The sequence below is a fragment of the Phyllostomus discolor genome, chromosome 11 (genome assembly GCF_004126475.2).
Source record: "Phyllostomus discolor isolate MPI-MPIP mPhyDis1 chromosome 11, mPhyDis1.pri.v3, whole genome shotgun sequence".
NCBI classification, from domain to species: Eukaryota; Metazoa; Chordata; class Mammalia; order Chiroptera; family Phyllostomidae; genus Phyllostomus; species Phyllostomus discolor.
In genome coordinates this window covers 87,703,734-87,720,724 of record NC_040913.2, presented here as the reverse complement: position 1 = coordinate 87,720,724, position 16,991 = coordinate 87,703,734, and the positions used below count along the sequence as shown (strand labels likewise).

Here is a 16,991-nt window from a genome sequence, read left to right as displayed (position 1 = left end):
CATTCGTAGTGGGAGGGCCCTCACCTCCAACGTTCCACCAGTCGGGAGCGTTTTTCTCCAAACACAAGATAGACAGACAGACATCTCTATCATCCTACATGACGAACTTGGGGGCTTTCTCTCCCCACCACCCCGACCCCCATTTAAGAGAGCACCACTGATTTGAGAGCCGCATGATGCCTGCACAAAGGACCTGCCAGCCTGGCGACGAGGTGAGAGCCCGTGCCCCGAAGAAGGAAAGAGGAAGCGAGCAGCTCTCCATCATTCTGACAAGCGGTTAAACACGGGTTATTTAAGAGGTGTTGACAGGGGCTGCCTGGAAGGCGGGAAAGCCCGCAGCTCCTGAATCCACCCTCTCCTAGCAACGGGGGCTGCAGGGAATGCCACAGCAGCATTTTCTGAGCAACATCAAAAGAGAGATGGAGCAGCATAAAATATATTAGGTGAAATGCAATTTCAAATTTTCCAGCAATGTGCTTAATATATAAAATAATCTACACCCAACCGTACTCATAAAGCTGCAAGCCCGCTGAGCAGTTCTGCAACATTATAACCTCCAGAAGAGAAGAAAAGCCTTATTCTGAGCTTAATGGCTTCTGGAGTCACATGGCAATATTTTAGAATACCATTTTAAAGGTTTCTAGGTTTTCTTCCCCCAAAAGTTTGTTTCCTTCCACCTGTGCACAGGGAGCCTTTGAAGTCCTAACTAATGACAGTCAGAAATCTGCGCCCTGGGCCACTTTTGCCAGCTTTCAGCATCCACCTTTGATTAAGTATCTGCTATTGATTTTAATCCTCTCAATTTAGGGTCTTTATTAAGAGAAAATGGGTTGCGGGGCTCTGCATGTCCTCGGGCAGCCACTTTTGAAAGACAGTAACACACCACTTCGTTCTAAGACTGGTTTTTACTAACTACAAAACAAATCGCATCTGCTTCCAACAACTATGGCTCTCTCCTGCTGCTGTGCATTGTTACTGCCTTTCTTCATCGCTTTTACTAACACGGGATGCGGCGCGCACTCATGAGTGCATTTGGTCTGTCTGCGTGAGTATCTCGTACTGTGCGTGTTCTGTAGCCCCTGACGTAGTTATTGAGGTTACTGTCTCCATGTCTAAAAGTGGAGAGAGGGTGTTACACTGTCAGGGCAAACCTGTGCTGTGTGTCTGGTTCTTGTCTGTGAACTCAGGTTCTCTTTAAGGTAAGAATTTAAATTTATGAAAGCACAGAAGAACTCTAACACCTCTCCCGTGGAACATTCTTCTCCTAGATGTTAACAGCTGGCTGGTGACATTTGGCTTCCATCTGCACAATGCTATTCCTGGATTCCCGGTTCCCAAATTTGATTTAACGGAGCCTTCCTACGAACTTGTGAAGAGTCAGCAGTGGGATGATACACCGGTAAGAAACAAAAAGCAAAACTATGAAAAGGTGATAAATGGCTTACATGTGTCTCCTTTACCCATATTTAATCAAACTATCCTTGTGAAGCCTGTACCAAAGACAGTTTTTAGTTTTTTGGACTCTTTTTGGGGAGAAAAACAACACTTCTGTCTGCATTTCTGTTCAGCAAACCAGGGGCCAATGAAACGGGCTTGAATCTGTTTTCAGTGATGCAAATAAAAGCATAGAAAGACATTATCAACAGTTAATAAAATGCAGAAGCCCTTTTTTTTAGTGCACGATTTCTACAAAGAACCCCATGAAACCGCATTTTTGGCCCTGGGCAGCTGAATGCAAGGACACAATAAACAGGAAGGCAGGGGATCCATATTACAAATTACCAGCCCACAAACAATGCCACAAAGCTCACCTTTTTAAAAAAAAAAAACATTCACAGCGTTTCATGGGAAACAATTAAAAATAAAATATAAGGCTCCCCCTACAATGAAGCGCTTATGGAATTGTCCTGAAAATAACAGATCAGGAGGCCTATAACTGTTCTGAGAAAAAAAGGAAAGAAAAAAAGAATGGAGAATTGCAAAGTCAAAGCTGCCATTTATTTCAGAAAATGGTACTTTTAATTCCCACCATTCAAAGATCAGAAAGGAATGCACAACAAAACACCAGAATTTCTAGCTTAAAGCAAGAATCATTAAAGATCAAGAAATTGGGTTACTCCGTAATGATAAGACGAGGGTGCAGAGTTTCTTAGAAGAAAGATTAATTCTCCCTCCCCTTGAGCAATTCCCTGTCATTTCGATGAATATAAGGAGAAAAGCCAACCGTGTCTACAACACGCAGCACATATACAGTATCACTACCCCTGTGTTCTGGTACACGTTTCATAACATAAAAGCAGTCCCTTTTTCAGATGTCATCTTTACATTTAAAAAGCAAAACCCATCAGTGTCCTGGGCCTGGGAGCCATCTTTCACATTTCTGATGGCAAACATTGTCTACACTGATAACACACCAGGAAGACACACTGAAGCTTCCTGATGCATTTGGAGAGGCACCTCCTAACTGTGGATGACTTTCCAACACGTTTGGAAACATCTCAGTCTCACTGTACAGCTGGCATTGCCCACTTCTTTCCCAGGCAGACTTTGCAATAGGGTTCAGGTTCTCTGGCAAGAGGCACGCACCATAAGGACAGCCTAGGGAAGCGCTGGTGAAGACACGGAGGCTGCCCCGAGTTCACAGAAACAAATGTTTCTTTCACTGCTGCAAATGAAGCAGATGTTTCCATTTGGAAAACACCGGGCAGACAAACATCTGGGAGTGTAAGAAAATGGCTGAGTTAAGATGCCCCCAATTTAAATCATCCGCCAGTATAGATGGTGCCCTGTCCCTAGGTCTCCAAAAAAAAACCCACTGTTTTCCCAAAGTCTTACACTAAACGCAGTCCCCAGCTGTCCCCCTGTGCACTCTTCCTCGTTCATTTCCGTTCTGCTGGCGAAATTCAGCTGACGTTGTGTCCACCCGGAGAGGGTACAGCGTTTACCTCCATTAAAGCGCGAGCACTTCAAAGCATGTGCGGTGGGAGGCAGCGATCCGGCCCCCAGCACCCCAGCCTTTCCACGCCTGGGTTTGCTGTGTCCAGAAAGCTGCCGGGAGGAAGGACCAGATGACTTGGGTTCTCTAAAAGGGATGGACGCAGGGAAAGGGCATCTAGAAATTGAAAGAAAAAGAGCTAAAAACACGACTTTCCTGCCCATGTTAGACACGAAAAAGCTCTGCACTAGTACGTGATGGAGCTAGTTACCTCATTTTACGTTTCAAAACACATTTGGATCAGCGTGAGGTGTGGGCACCTTGAGTGCATTTCTCCACGCAGGGTTCCTTAAGCCTTTTCATCTCTAAAGCACCAATGGAGGTTTTAATAAATGCCCTGCAGCTCTCCACCCAATACCCTCTCCCCGTTTTGTTAGGAGTGGGAGCGCCGCCAGGAAGCCGGGCTCCCGGCAGCGGAGAGCTACAGCTGTTCTCTAACCGCCCCCCCCCATTCTGTTCTGCTTCCCTTTCCAGCCCATTTTCGGAGTTCAGCAGCAAGTGGCGAGGCAGGCCAAGGCCTTCCTGTCCCTGGGGAAGATGGCAGAGGTGCAGGTGAACCGGCGCAAGGGTGGCGGCGCGCAGTCGTGGCTGTGGTTTGCCACGGTCAAGTCGCTGATCGGCAAGGGCGTCATGCTGGCGGTCAGCCAGGGCCACGTGCAGACCAACGTGCTCAACATCGCCAACGAGGACTGCATCAAGGTGGCGGCGGTGCTCAACAACGCCTTCTACCTGGAGAACCTGCACTTCACCATCGAGGGCAAGGACACGCACTACTTCATCAAGACCAGCACGCCCGAGAGCGACCTGGGCACGCTGCGGTTGACGAGCGGCCGCAAGGCCCTGGAGAACGGCATCAACGTGACCGTGTCGCAGTCCACGACCGTGGTCAACGGCAGGACGCGCAGGTTCGCCGACGTGGAGATGCAGTTCGGCGCGCTGGCGCTGCACGTGCGCTACGGCATGACGCTGGACGAGGAGAAGGCGCGCATCCTGGAGCAGGCGCGGCAGCGCGCGCTCGCCCGCGCCTGGGCGCGCGAGCAGCAGCGCGTGCGCGACGGCGAGGAGGGCGCGCGCCTCTGGACGGAGGGCGAGAAGCGGCAGCTGCTGAGCGCGGGCAAGGTGCAGGGCTACGACGGCTACTACGTGCTGTCGGTGGAGCAGTACCCCGAGCTGGCCGACAGCGCCAACAACATCCAGTTCCTGCGGCAGAGCGAGATCGGCAAGAGGTAACCCCGCCCCCTCGGGGACGGGGACAGCGGCGGGCGCCGCCGCGGCCCGCGAGCCGAACCCCACTTTGCTCAGATCTGTCTGTAGCACAATCCGTCTGGGACTCTCCGACACGGAAGAGCCTTCTGCGAGAATGATACCGCTATTTTAGAAAGAAAATCCACGGAAGAAAAAACAAAAACAGAACTCCTTTTCTGAATGACCTTAAAGGTGATCGGCTTTAAAGAATATGTTTACATATGCATATCGCTGCACTCAGTTGGACTGAAGGTACTAATAAAAGGAACAAATAATAAAAAGAGAGAAAAAAAAAGGCCTAATCGTTTTGCCCTGGGCCTTCTGTCCCTTTGGGGCACTGTATTTAACGAGGGTAAAGATGCCCCATTGGTTCCAAATATTACCGAATTGTCGACCTTTGCTTACAAAGAAATAGTGTCTGCAATAGGATGTGATATATAGCTCTGTTCATTTTGCAATGTGGGGCGAAATTACAGTTTATAGACGACCCATCTGCTTTCCCTGTGCTGCTTTGTAAAAGGACACGGGCACAAGTGACTTCTCCAAGGGGAGATCGTAATGCATTTTACGATGCTGTCGTGGTTTGCCGGCGGGGGGGGAGGGGGTGGAAAACTGGCAGATACAACCCTTGTCACTGATAAGCAAAGGAACCCCTGATTTTTTTGTAAATTATGTGAGACAAGTTGTTTATGGATTTTTATATGAATTACAATTTACTGTACATCAAATATTAGTCTCAGAGGAGTTAATTTATGTAAAGTGTTTAAAAAGTTTATACTTAAAAATAAAATGATAAAAACATGTGAGCTGTGTGATTTTTTTAAAGGATTGCACCTTTTGTTACCTGTTATAGCTGTACAGTATAAATTATTATATTGTAGAGATATAACGACTTATGCCTATAATGTCCAGAAGTGTTCATATTTTTGTATTAGGTTGAGAAATGTGCAGCTTTCTATCACGAAACGGATAGACAGTGCAATCCTAAGTGGGTGGCTATCCAGAGAATTGCCTCTTTCTCTTCCTTCTCTTTCCCATCAGGCCACTGTCCTCATCAATATCAACCAAGAGGCACAGTTAGGAATCTAAGGCTGGTGAAACGTACTGGGGGTGGGGAGTAGGCAGGAGCCGTTCCAGGTCCCCTCTCCGGGCCCTAGCAGTCAACGGGGAGTTGATAGAATTTAACCACAGGGTCTTCACCGTTCCTTGAAGCTCCGTTTCATGACGGAGGCGAGAGATCCCATCAAATGCTCGGGGAAACTGGGAAGAAAAGCATCTCCTGTAGTCGTGACCATGAACACGTGTCTTAAGATCTAGGGAAGACGGCAGAAACCCAGCAGTGGTGAGAGAGCCAAATGGAGTAGGTCAGGGTCACTCCGCTAGTCTTGGGTTTGGACCCTGGGGTCACCAAGAGGGACAAAAAGGGGAGAGATGCTCCTGTGAGCCCACACGCCCCGGCCACCTTGGGAGCTGGTGCGAACGGCAGCCCCTGCTCTGTCGGGGAAGCTGGGGCGCCATGTCCAGCCGGCAGGGAGTGGCCAGCGGTGCCCTCCTGCGCATGCGCGCGCGGGGCCCAGCCCAGAGCGTCTACACTTCCGTGCTGGCTCAGCCGCTCTTGCAAATCTCTTGCGTGAGCACTCGATTCAGCCACAAAAAAATATTTTTAGAAAATATTTCTCAGTTCATTGAGCTATAGTACACACTGTTTTCCTCTATGTATAATGGTGATAAAATATAGCAAGTGAACATGTCGTTAAATATAAAGGTTCAAGTGATGTATTGAAAATAATTTTCTAACTGCTTTGTATGTATCACATACTCTAAATTGCACAGTAGGCGTGTTTATTAAACAGATTGGCTGGGAAAGTTTCAAAATAGCTACTGACTTTACAGTATCAGTGCTATTACTGTCTTTGTGTATTTGGTAGAGCATACCGAAGTAATTAATCTTCTAATGAATGCTGATATTTTATTAGAATGAAAGCACAGATTAGCATTAATATTTTTTATCCTGGAAATCCTTTGGCAAGTATTAGGAAGCCCAAATTTAGGAAACGACAAGATTTCAAACCACATACACATGGCTCTGTTTTACGTTTTATTTTTTAACTGTTAACTTAGGTGTCTGCAGTTCCGTCCGACGGCATCTCTGCAGGACTGTGTTTAGCATGCTGTAAGGACTTTTGGTTGAAGTAGGCTCTGGGTCTCAATTCTCAGCAATGTTCCTGATGTATTGACTATGAAAAGCTTGTACCCCGTGGCAGAAGTGAAATGATAATCTTACCCTCTTCTCGACACGGACTGGTCCCTTCCACTGGCCCAGATAACAGATTTACAGTATCTCCTGGTGCTCATTTTAGATGAAGTCAAATCAACCCAATTAGTGTCTTGTTAGTAGGTCTAATGAGCCTATTTCTTTCTAAAAAGACTTGTGATCCGGACATGCTTTTACGAGAAATAGTGACCTTGGGGAATATGTAAACAAAAGACCTTTTTTTCTAAGAGTTCGGGGTGTGGGGGGACTGTATAATGAAAAGAATTAGCTTACAAAAAAAAAGAAATTGATATTCAAAGTATTTTAGGCAAAGCCAGTCAAAATGCTTTCATGATATTTTGAGATGTAAATTTTGTCTGATTTGTATTGTTCTTTTCATTTGCCTTCTTAACTTTATATGTGACCTGAATTTTCCATAACTTGGTGACTATAGGTTGCATCTAGGCATTCCAATAAAAGCCAACCCAATGTGTGTGTGTTCATATGTTTTTTTAAGAAAACAACCTCGGGCCAGCCAGGATTGCTTACGCGTGTGAGAGTGGAGGGTGCACATACACGTGGTGCTTGGGGTATTGATTCACCTGCAACCCAGTTGGGAACATCTTCTGTTTTGTTTTTTTCTTATGTCTGTGTCCACCAGCCCTCTCAGCAGTGCGCCCTCCACAGGGGACTCTCCCGTGGCTTACTTTAGAAAAATGTTAAATTACACCCCCACAAAGCCAAACATTATCACTGAAAAGAAGGGAAAAAAATACTGCTTGAGAGCAGGCCTCGTTCCTGTGATCCTGGCAATATGTGCTTCATTAAAACACTTGATTAGAATAATCAGTGCGGGCCAATAGGCTCCCAGGCTCCTGGAGATGCCTAGATCCCGCAGACACCAGCTGACGCAGGGGGTGGTTGGCTCAGCAGCTCCAGGCTGGCAGGCCAGGGCTGTGAGCTAGGCTGAACCGGCAGCCTTCATCACACTTGCTCTGCAGTGACAACCTCCACTGGAGAACATGTTGATCCAACAAGCATCGGGTCGCTCCACGTGGCAAGCCGGGCTGTTTTTTTTTTCTCTCTTCGAATTAACCATCCGACGCGCTCACACCGGGGAAATGCGGGAAAAGGCACGCAAATTCCTCCTTCCATTTTTTCTGGACCGCTTTCCTGAAAAGTGATGTCCGAACAAATGGAAAGAAGAACACGAGAGGTGAAAACTGCCTATTAGTAGCGCGTTTTCTGGGCTGTCCCGCCGCTAGGTCTGGGGAATGCTGCACTTCCGCTGATGACGTTCGCCTGACGTCACCAATTAGTGCAGTCGTCACCGAGTAGTGTAGTCGCGCGTGGCTTTCAGTGCCCCACCTGAACCTAAGTCCCACACCCGGCTGTAAACACCTCGAGTCGACCCCGGTGCAAGCACTCCCAACGACGAGGAGAGAATCCCGCCTTCGATGCACAGTGGAACCGGGCCCACGGCTCCCCCTGCTCGCCAGCTTTGCTCCCCCCTTTCGTCCTGGCCTGCTCCCAGGTGGAGCCGTTTCTCTCACAGGCTGGGCAGCAGATCAGCTGAGGCGCTTTTAAAGTGGAAGACTCCAGAAGGGGAAGCCTGGCAGGCGCTGGTCCACAGCTTGTCTGTCTGTCTGTCTGTGGCAAAACCACGCGGGCAGCGCTCCCCACAGCTCACGTGCTGTGATACAGAGGAGCAGCAGGTCCCCGGGGCCCACGAACTGCCCCCCACCAGCCTTGGGTGCCATTAGAGCTGCAGAGCAGAGCGAGCCTGCCCTTGAGGAGCCTTGAAGGGCAGCGTGGCGCTGACCCCTCCCCCCGCCACACCCAGGTCTCCCTGCAGTCCTTCAGAGCGGTGAGCGGATTCCAGCCCCAGGTCCGTCACATGCAGCAAACTCCAGCTGGAGCCGGGGGGACTTGGGGACATGTGGGTGAGCTGTCCAAGTTCACAGACGCTGCTCCAGCCAAGGTGAGCAGAAATTTCCTATCGGCAAGTGCCTTCCGCTCTGCCGTGTAGTCCAGGAATGCTTCCCAGGAAGGGCCTGCGTGCTCCCTGCACCCCATTTCCTCAGAGCGCTTGGTCCTTCTGTGCAAGGCTGCCTGCATTTAGACGCACAACATGCATTTGTCATAACGTCCAGATGCCCCAGGCATGTGTTTTGGGTTCCCCTCTGTCTGCTGGTATTCCTAGCTCCTCGGCCCCCTCATCTTGGGTAAGAAAGCCTGCTATGCAATGTTGACGACTTCATAATTTCTGAAAACACTTTTAAAAGATTTCATTCATTTATTTTCAAAAAAAAAGGAAGGGGAGAAACATTGATTGGTTGCCTCATGCACGAGCCCCAACTGGGGGCAGGGCCTGCAACCCAGGTATTTGCCCTGACTGGGAGTCGAACCCATGACCTTTCGCTTTGCGAATCTCTACAACGCTCAATCAACCAAGCCCATCAGGGCTGAAAAGACTTCTAAAGAAAGACTATTGATTTGCATCTATGTGCCGGGATATTTAGGTAGATTCTCTGTAAATTGCTCACCTGGCTTCGCTCATCCTACCAAACCAGTGACAAAATAAAGATTAGCTGTATGTCATTATTGCCCACTTTCATCAGAGTTAAGCCAGAGTACCAAAGAGGTAATGATAAGCCACTTGAGTTTTCTACCTTCTAATTGAAATCACGTAATAAATACCCTCTCTTGCCAGCATTCTCCTTTGCTCTTCTCCACCTCTGCAAGCAATGGTCTCTTGATGTCAGTTAATTACCAGTAACTCGTAGATAAATTGAGTAAACCTTTTCATTTACGAACCAGCTTAAAATTCTGTCGTGGAGAAATGCAGGATTCCTACAGTCCTGTGCGCAGAGAATTTACTGCACACTGATTCTAAGCCTAGAGTAACATCATTATTCAGTTTAGAGTTAATGGGTTCCACAAAGCAAATTTAATAAATCCTTCGGGGATCTAAGCTGAGGGAAATTAAAATTAGAAGCATAAATTGTGACTTCCAGGGCAAGTCAGTGGCTTGGTTACGGTCGGGTCTCTCTCTGCTTCTTGGGCGAGCTGTGAGTTGAGGAAGGGAAGTGGCCCTCTTCTACACGCCAGCAGGGATGTTCTGAATCCCGCCCGCCCACACGGCCGCGTCCATACAGCCCAAGTCACTGCATAAGGACCGACAGGGTTTACAGATGGTGCACGGGGGCCAAATGAATTCCTGGACGTTTTCACAAGTCAGCTGCATCAGCGGGGTGAGGGGGTCGCAAATACCCGAGGAGTGGAAGGGACGCATTATTTACGTGGCTGCGGAAAGGCTGGAGATGGGACGGCTCATGGAACTCTGTCTTCCACCTGGAGTTCTTATCGCGTGAGAGATTAATGACTGTGGAAGTGCAGAAACTTCCCTATCTTAAATTTCCATCCAAAGTTAATTATCAGGAGATTGTCCCCCAAGATTCCTGTCTCTGCACCCAGGATGGCTTGTGTGCTCTCTCTCTCTCCCTCCCTCCCTCTCCCCCCTCCCCCTCCCTCCCTCCCTTACGGGGATTTATCCCGGGGAAGCAGTCTTGGCTGCAATTGCTCAGGTGTCTAATCACATATCTTTCTCAGGCTTAGGAGAAAACCCACAGGGCTCCCTTGGTAGACCAGATGGACTTCAAATAATTACCCGGGATATCACAGGAAATGAGAGTCCTTTGTCCCTGGCTTATTTACAAAAGGTTATAAACAAGCAGATTTAAAATCTCCAGCTATGACATTATTATATTTCCAGGTTCCACCCTGGAGTGAAAAAAAAAAAAAATGAAGAAGAAGCAGGCCTATAGAGTTCATGCTTCAGGCCCCACACGGACGAGTGCCCCTTGAAGGACACAGGGGACGCAGGAATGGCCGGGAGAATGTCCTGGCGCCGGCACTGGGGAGAAGGGGTGGCCCAGAGCACAGCACCTCCCCTTAGGGTGGCCCTCCCTCCGATCTCTGGGGATCGGGCGCCTGCAGGAATGAAAAGCCATCCTATCATCTGAGGGCCCGGTGGACAGGCAATCCCAACCAGCGTCCCTGGCTGAGAGGCCTTGGGGGCAGGGCCCCGTGGTGCCGTGTCCCTCCCTCCAGGGCACTGCGCTGTCCCAGACGCGTCCGGGAAGGGCTCCAGCGCCCCCTGGCGATGAGCATCGTTGGAGAAGCAGCCGCACCCAAAACTGCGGACACCGCTCGCTCAGGCCGCCCCGGGCCCCTCTCCCTGGCCTGGCCAGTTCCATCAAATGGTTACTTCTGCGTCCTGCACCCCCTCAGGCCTGCTCCTTGCAAAAATCGCTCCGGGAACATTCCCCTTCATGTCAAGCAGAAACTTTGTCAGACAATGTTCCTCCTGCTCAGCAGATCAAAATAAGGCCCTTCCTCCCAGGAATTGTCTGCCAGCTACCGGAGTGTTGCAGCCCTGGAAACAGTGATTTCTGAACTAGCACATTGTCTCCCTTTTGCTTTTCATGTGTGAACAGTCCTGTCACTCGGAAGGATTTCCCAGAAGGACAGATCATTTAAATTCAGAGTGGCGTGTCATTTCTGAGGGAGCCAGCCTCTCGGGCCGAGTGCCGGAGCGGCAGCCTGGAAAAGCGACTCCCGCCTGACTCTCCGGGCAGCCGGAGCCTCTGGCCTCCTCGGGGCCTGCCCGCCCCTTGCTCCTGCCCCCGCGGTCCCTCGTGGGCCCAGCCTGGCTCGGCCACTGGAGGAGAGAGTCCAGGATTCAACCTCGTGATCCCAACTCATCACCCAGAGGAAGCAACGGAGCTACTTGGCAGGGGCAGCCTGCACGGTCACTTTTGGAGGCTCAGGGGGACTCATTTTTCTTACCCAAGTTTCCACGGGAACGAGAAAGAAGACCAGAGTTGGCACATTCAAGCCAAATATCATCTTAGATAAAGGCCAAGCTGGAGGGAGTACACCCTGTGGTCCCGCCTGCCTCTGCACCTGCAGCCCCGGCACAGCCCTTTCTCTGGTGCCCCTGCGCCCAGGTGTGTCGCCTGCAGACTCAGCGGGCCACACTCACCCGTGACAGCGTCCCTTCCTGCGAGCGCTGTCCTGGACAGAGCCTGTCCTGGCTGGCGGAAGGAGGGGCCTGCTCTGCAGTCCCCCAGCCCACGCCCACACGCCAGGGCGCCAGGGGCTGCAGGCAGGAGGGTGCCCTTCCCACAGGCCCCAGGGCTCGGGCAAGTGCCACACCCCGTTGACAGAGTGTGGCCTGCGACCAGCCTGCGGGAATGCCCGCAGCGGGGACGGAGAGCCTCTGCCTCGAACTGGTCCTCCTCCTCCTCCTGGGATCTGCTTCTGGGAAATGGCACCACTATCCTGCCTGCCACTCGGGCTGGAGTCCTCAGCCTCACCTTGTCCCCTTCACTGAGTCAGTCACCATGTCCTACGGATGCCTTCCAGCAGGCCTGGGGGCGCACTCAGGCCCGGCCCCTCCGTGTCCCCGCAGCTGAGGCCTGTGCCCCCCTCCCCAGCCCCCGCAGCGCCCCGCACTCCAGCCCCATGGCCCGCCAGCTTCCTTCCTGGTGGAGCCTCACAGGCCCTGTTCCTGGAACTGCACTCGACTCCAAGACCCGCTGCTGGTTTCCCGGGGATTCCCAGCTGCTCTGAGCCCCCGAGGCCCCCCAAGCCCCACCTCGGCCCCCCTCTCCTTCCCCAGGAGGGAAACTGGAGATGGTTTAAAACAGAGCAAACCAAAGAGCAGAGGCTGATGCTAAGTGTGGCTCAGCAGGAACCACCGGGAGGCTGCTCCCCTGCCCCATGGAAGGCCTCCCCCAGGCAGGTGGCCTCCCCCTGCCCACCTGCTCCTGCCCGTCCCTGTCCCCCAGACTAGCATCCAGCTGGTAGGGATGATGCTCAGACTGCAGGCAGCTGGCAGGGCTCGGGAGCCCTGAGGAGGGGGCGCAGTTGGGTTTAGAAACAGCCCTGCGGACTCAGGGGCCGCCCCCTGGACCATCCGAGGATGTGGTCAGGGCAGACCCACAGGCCCTGCTGTGGGCCCAGGACCCAAGAAATGGGGGAGTGGGAGGTGGCAAGGGGTGGGGGTGGGGGCCTCAGAGTGCCAGAGAAAATGCAAGATGCCCAGTTACAATTGAATTTCAGGAGAGTGGTCTGTGACTTGTTGCATTAAAACCACACACACACACACACACACACACACACACTGGACAGCTCTTTCTCAGGTGCTCATCTGCCTCCTCCCTTGGCCCGGGTCCCTGTGCCACAGGGGAGTCTGATACAGCAGCTGGACGGCACCTTCAGGAGAAGCAGCTCAGGCCCCCGGGGCCCCTGGCCACGTCTCTCCAGGGTGGCCGTGCTGGGGCTCCCTCCTCACCCGCTGGTCTACGGGGCAATACTTGACCTTCTGGGCCTGTGGCAGCTTCCTCTGTTCAGGTGAAGGCTCAGAGCACCCTTCCTGGGTCTTCCCAGCCCGAGGCTGTCGCCCCTCACACCCCTGTGGCATTCCTCAGAGACAGGGTGCAAGGGCTAGAGTGCTCCTCCTGCCACCGCTGCGAAGGCCTGATGTCACTAGGAGAGAGCCGAAGGGGCGGGTCTGGGAGGCGCAGGAGATGCTCTGGTCTTTCCGGGCTCCATGGAGCGCTCCAGGGCCTGGGTGCCTGCCGGCCTCAAGAGCCAGCCATGCCAGGGTGTGTGTGACTTTTGTCAAGTTCCAGGACGTGACCACGACACACCCTGACATAATTAACGGCGCATTTTCACATAAAGAGGAGAAGCTCCTTTCTGAGTGATCTGCCCGCACACTTGCGCCGCAGCCCCACCCTCAGTCAGGATGCTTTGTGCAGAGACAGACGGTCACTTCTGATGGGGACACAGCAACTCAGCACCCCCCCCCCGAGGGTGGGTCGGGCAGAGAGACGCCCTCCCCTGCACTGGACGGAAGCAACGCAGGGGGACTGCTGGTCCTCGGACCAGAAGGAGCAGGGCGACGAAGGAGGCGGGCAGCTCCTGCAATCAGGGAGACCCCAAATAACGGAGACAGGCTTTGTCACAGCCGAACATGGGAGGGGGTGGGGCAGGCGGAAGGAGCTCGGGAAGGCTCGGGGTCCTCAGGTCTCGATGCTGGGCCTCCCGGGCATCCATGACGAGCCGCCCACAGGAGAAAAACGCAGCTGAAGCCGGAGAGCACAGAGCCGGAGACAGGAGAGAATTTATTGTTGTAATCAAATAAAGCTTACAGCCAGCGTCATCTGACACACATACAGTGATAGGCAGAATCATGGCTGTGCAGTTGGCACTTAGGCCTAAATGGTAATCAATTTGCCTAAATGACTGCAATTAGCATGGCTTCTCGGTGACACGGAGCATGTCTGGGCCTGCGGAGGGGGCCCCGGGCCAGCGGCACTGCCAATGGCTCTCCAGACCCACGGGGCCCCCAGCTTCCCACTCGTGGGACGGGGATCCCCCAGAACTAAACCTGAAAGCCCTTGACTCCCCTTCCTTTGCCTTGCTTCAGAATGTCCCGAAGTGTCTAGGAAAGAAACTGTCACTTAAGGGAAAGCTGCCTCTGCACCCATCAGAAGCTACAGGGTCTTCGGTGCCTCCTTTAATCAGAGCGCTGGCCTAGCACCCAGCGCTGGGCCACGGGCAGCGGGCTGGCCACTGTCCCCGGCCTGCCTCAGAGCCATTTATTGGTTAGGACAAATGTACAGGAATTCCAGATGGCATGCCACAGGAAACAGGTGGTAGAAAGCATTTGATATTTGGCCTTTTAAGATATCTGCTATCTTTTTAAATGTATTGTATCGAGAAAGAGAGAATCCAAGGCCGTATCACAATTTCCACGTAAAGTTATTCTCGGGTCCTCCCCACCCCCGCAACATCAGACCTCCTCCCGTTCCCTCCGCCTCTTCCTCCTCCTCCTCCTCCTCCTCCTCTGGTCTGTGTCCTCTCCGTCCTGCCTCTTAGAAACCCAGAGCTTCTGCGTGGCCCTCTGCCCAGGCCCCCCTCCCCGGCCCCCACCTGCCCAGGCCCCCCTCCCTGGACCCCAATGGGCCCTCGAATCCCTCGCAGAGCCCTCTGATCCCCAGTTACTTTTTTCTCTTTCTCTTTCTCAAAACCCCCTTTCTCCTGAAGGTGCTCCTGAGCTGGGAAGTCTCCCCACAGTCTCCTTTTCTATGGTCTTAATAAAGAAGCAAAGCAAGGGTTTATAAGGATACATCTCCATTTCTTCCTCTTGACCTTTCTGGTTCTTATTCTCATCCTTTTCTTCACATGAGAAACATGACTCCCTTGGAGCAATAGATTTTTACCATCTTTAAAACTGGCCCTGGCACCCTGACCGGGCATCCGAATCCTTGGCCACTCTACCTCTGGACAAAAATCACAAAACCTGGCAGAGTGTGTCCCCTGGAACCCTTCCCCTGACCTCCAGATGCCAGAGAGCTCCTCCTGGCCCCCAGACAGGTAACCCTGAGGTCAACTGCCTGCATTTGCAGGAGCCAAGACACCAGCTGGCTGCCATCAGGAAACACTCATTTCAACAGAGGGAATTTAACGTAGGGAATTGGCCGTGTAGGTAAGGGAGGGCTGGCAGGAACAAAGGAAGGCGAGAGACCCCAGAGTACAGGAAGGTAAAGGAAGCAGGTATTATCTGTAGTGCAAGGGGGCCTGCGGAGGGGCTGGGAAGAGGGCCTGGCCCACAGAATCGGGGCACAGCTCCCAGCTGCAGGGGGCGCGCCGCCCAGCTACGGCTGGTTCTGGAGGGTCCACAGAATCTGGCAGCCGGAACGAACTGCTGCTGCCGCCAGAGTGGGACAAGGTGGCTCTGCTGGAGTGTCACTGACAGACTCAGGTGACAAAGCAGAACCAGGAAGTCCCTGTCCTGGCTCCCAGGGGGCCCTTCCCGCTGAACTAGCAAGGGTCCCCCTGCAGAGGAGGAATGAATCCGCGTGCAGAGCCCTGGCCCAGCAGCAGGGAGCGGAGAACGAGAGACGGGCTTGGGGGCTGGGCGGTAAACGCCTGGGGCGCGCACTGTGGTGTTTTCAGTGCCCCCCCCCCCCATCTTCACGGCTGGCATCATCTACCAGAAAGCCAAGGGCTTCCTTCTGCCAGAAGCTTGCAAAACACCATCACGCAAAAAGATCCTCCCCAGGAAACGTGTGTTTCAAACCGAGCCTGCAGACCGAGGTCATGACAAAATTCTGTTGTCTGAGGTCCTCCGTGTGTACATCATACTGGCTCAGGTGTGAGCAAGGGGTGACAGAGGGTTGGAGGGCAGGACACTCGCTGGGCCCGAGACCCAGTTACCTCTTTGGGCTGCTGGCGTTCCTGGAGATGCCTGCCTGCACCAGGAATTCCTCAGTCCCTGCCAGTTGGCTCTGCACTGCCCCGGGTCCCCAGGGCGTCCCACCTGTGTTTATTCCCGCGCCATCACTACCTTTTCTTTCTTCTTCTCATTCTACGGCCCGCCAGGCACTTGTCCGCGGGACCCTGAGGCAGAAACTGGGCCAGCGCTCCCCCTAGTGGCAGTCGACGAAACTCCTCAAATCCCCTTCCTAGAGCAGGGCTCAGCCAACGTGAAGGAGGTGCTTGTATTCCCAATTTACAGATGGAGACATTGAGTCTTGAAAGAGGCTAAAGACACCTGGGGTGACCTCAGAGCCACGCCAGTGTCCTTCATAGTGCCTGAGTCCTTCAGCATCTTTGGCAAAACAGTGACACTGTGGGAAACTCAGCCTGACCCTGGGCTCTGAGTCCCAAGTGCCCAGATCTGGGATCCGAGGCTGCAGGCATTTGAAACCTTAACCACTGAGGCCCTGGCTGGTGTGGCTCAGTGGATCGAGCACCAGCCTATCAACCAAAGGGCTGCTGGTTCGATTCCTCAGTCAGGGCACCTGCCTGGGTTGCAGGACAGATCCCCAGTAGGGGGCGCGTGAGAGGCAACCACACATTGATGTTTCCCTCTCTCCTTCCCTACCTCTTTCCAAAAATAAAATTTTTAAAAAAATCTTAACCGCTGACCTGAAAAATAACCATACTTCTTCCCTAACAAATCCCTTTACTCCACTCAGATTGCCCCAAAGCAAAATTCTCAGAATACTGAATTAATCTAGAAAATTCTCTTTAAGCCCAAGTGTGAAGAACCCTCACATTCCTGCATGGAACGTTTGTTCTTTTAGAGCAGTCTTGAATTGCTGTCACAATTTTGAATAAAGATGGGGCCTGTATTTTTTGCTTTTGCCCTCAGTCTTCAATGTGGCCTTTTTTTTTTTTTTCCTAAATTGTGGCAAAATCTACATAACGAGAAGTTGCCATTGCTACATGTGCAGTTCGGCGGCACGTCCACACTGTCGTGCGACCATTGCCCCGGCTCAGCTCTGGCCTGGCTCCCCTCTCGGAGCCCCGGCCGACCCGTCCTGTTTTCGGAATCCGCCTTCCTCGAGCCAAGAATGCCCCTTCTTGCTGACTTCCGGGGCCTCTCGGGGCAGGTGCACGTTTTCTCCGTTTTCC

At 52.5% G+C, this 16,991-nt stretch overlaps 1 protein-coding gene across 4 annotated transcripts in view; it reads left to right on the top strand.

The window, feature by feature from the left end:
• TENM3 (teneurin transmembrane protein 3) overlaps positions 1-6,985 on the top strand; it is a 562,504-nt gene extending 555,519 nt beyond the window's left edge. For all 4 annotated transcript variants that reach the window (XM_028526435.2, XM_036011778.1, XM_036011777.1 and 1 more), the window contains 2 exons: positions 1,269-1,399; positions 3,470-6,985. In XM_028526435.2, the coding sequence (XP_028382236.1) occupies positions 1,269-1,399; positions 3,470-4,225 (887 nt within the window). In that variant the 3' untranslated portion in view covers positions 4,226-6,985. The remainder of the gene's footprint in view (positions 1-1,268; positions 1,400-3,469) is intronic.
• The last annotated feature ends 10,006 nt before the right edge of the window (positions 6,986-16,991 follow it).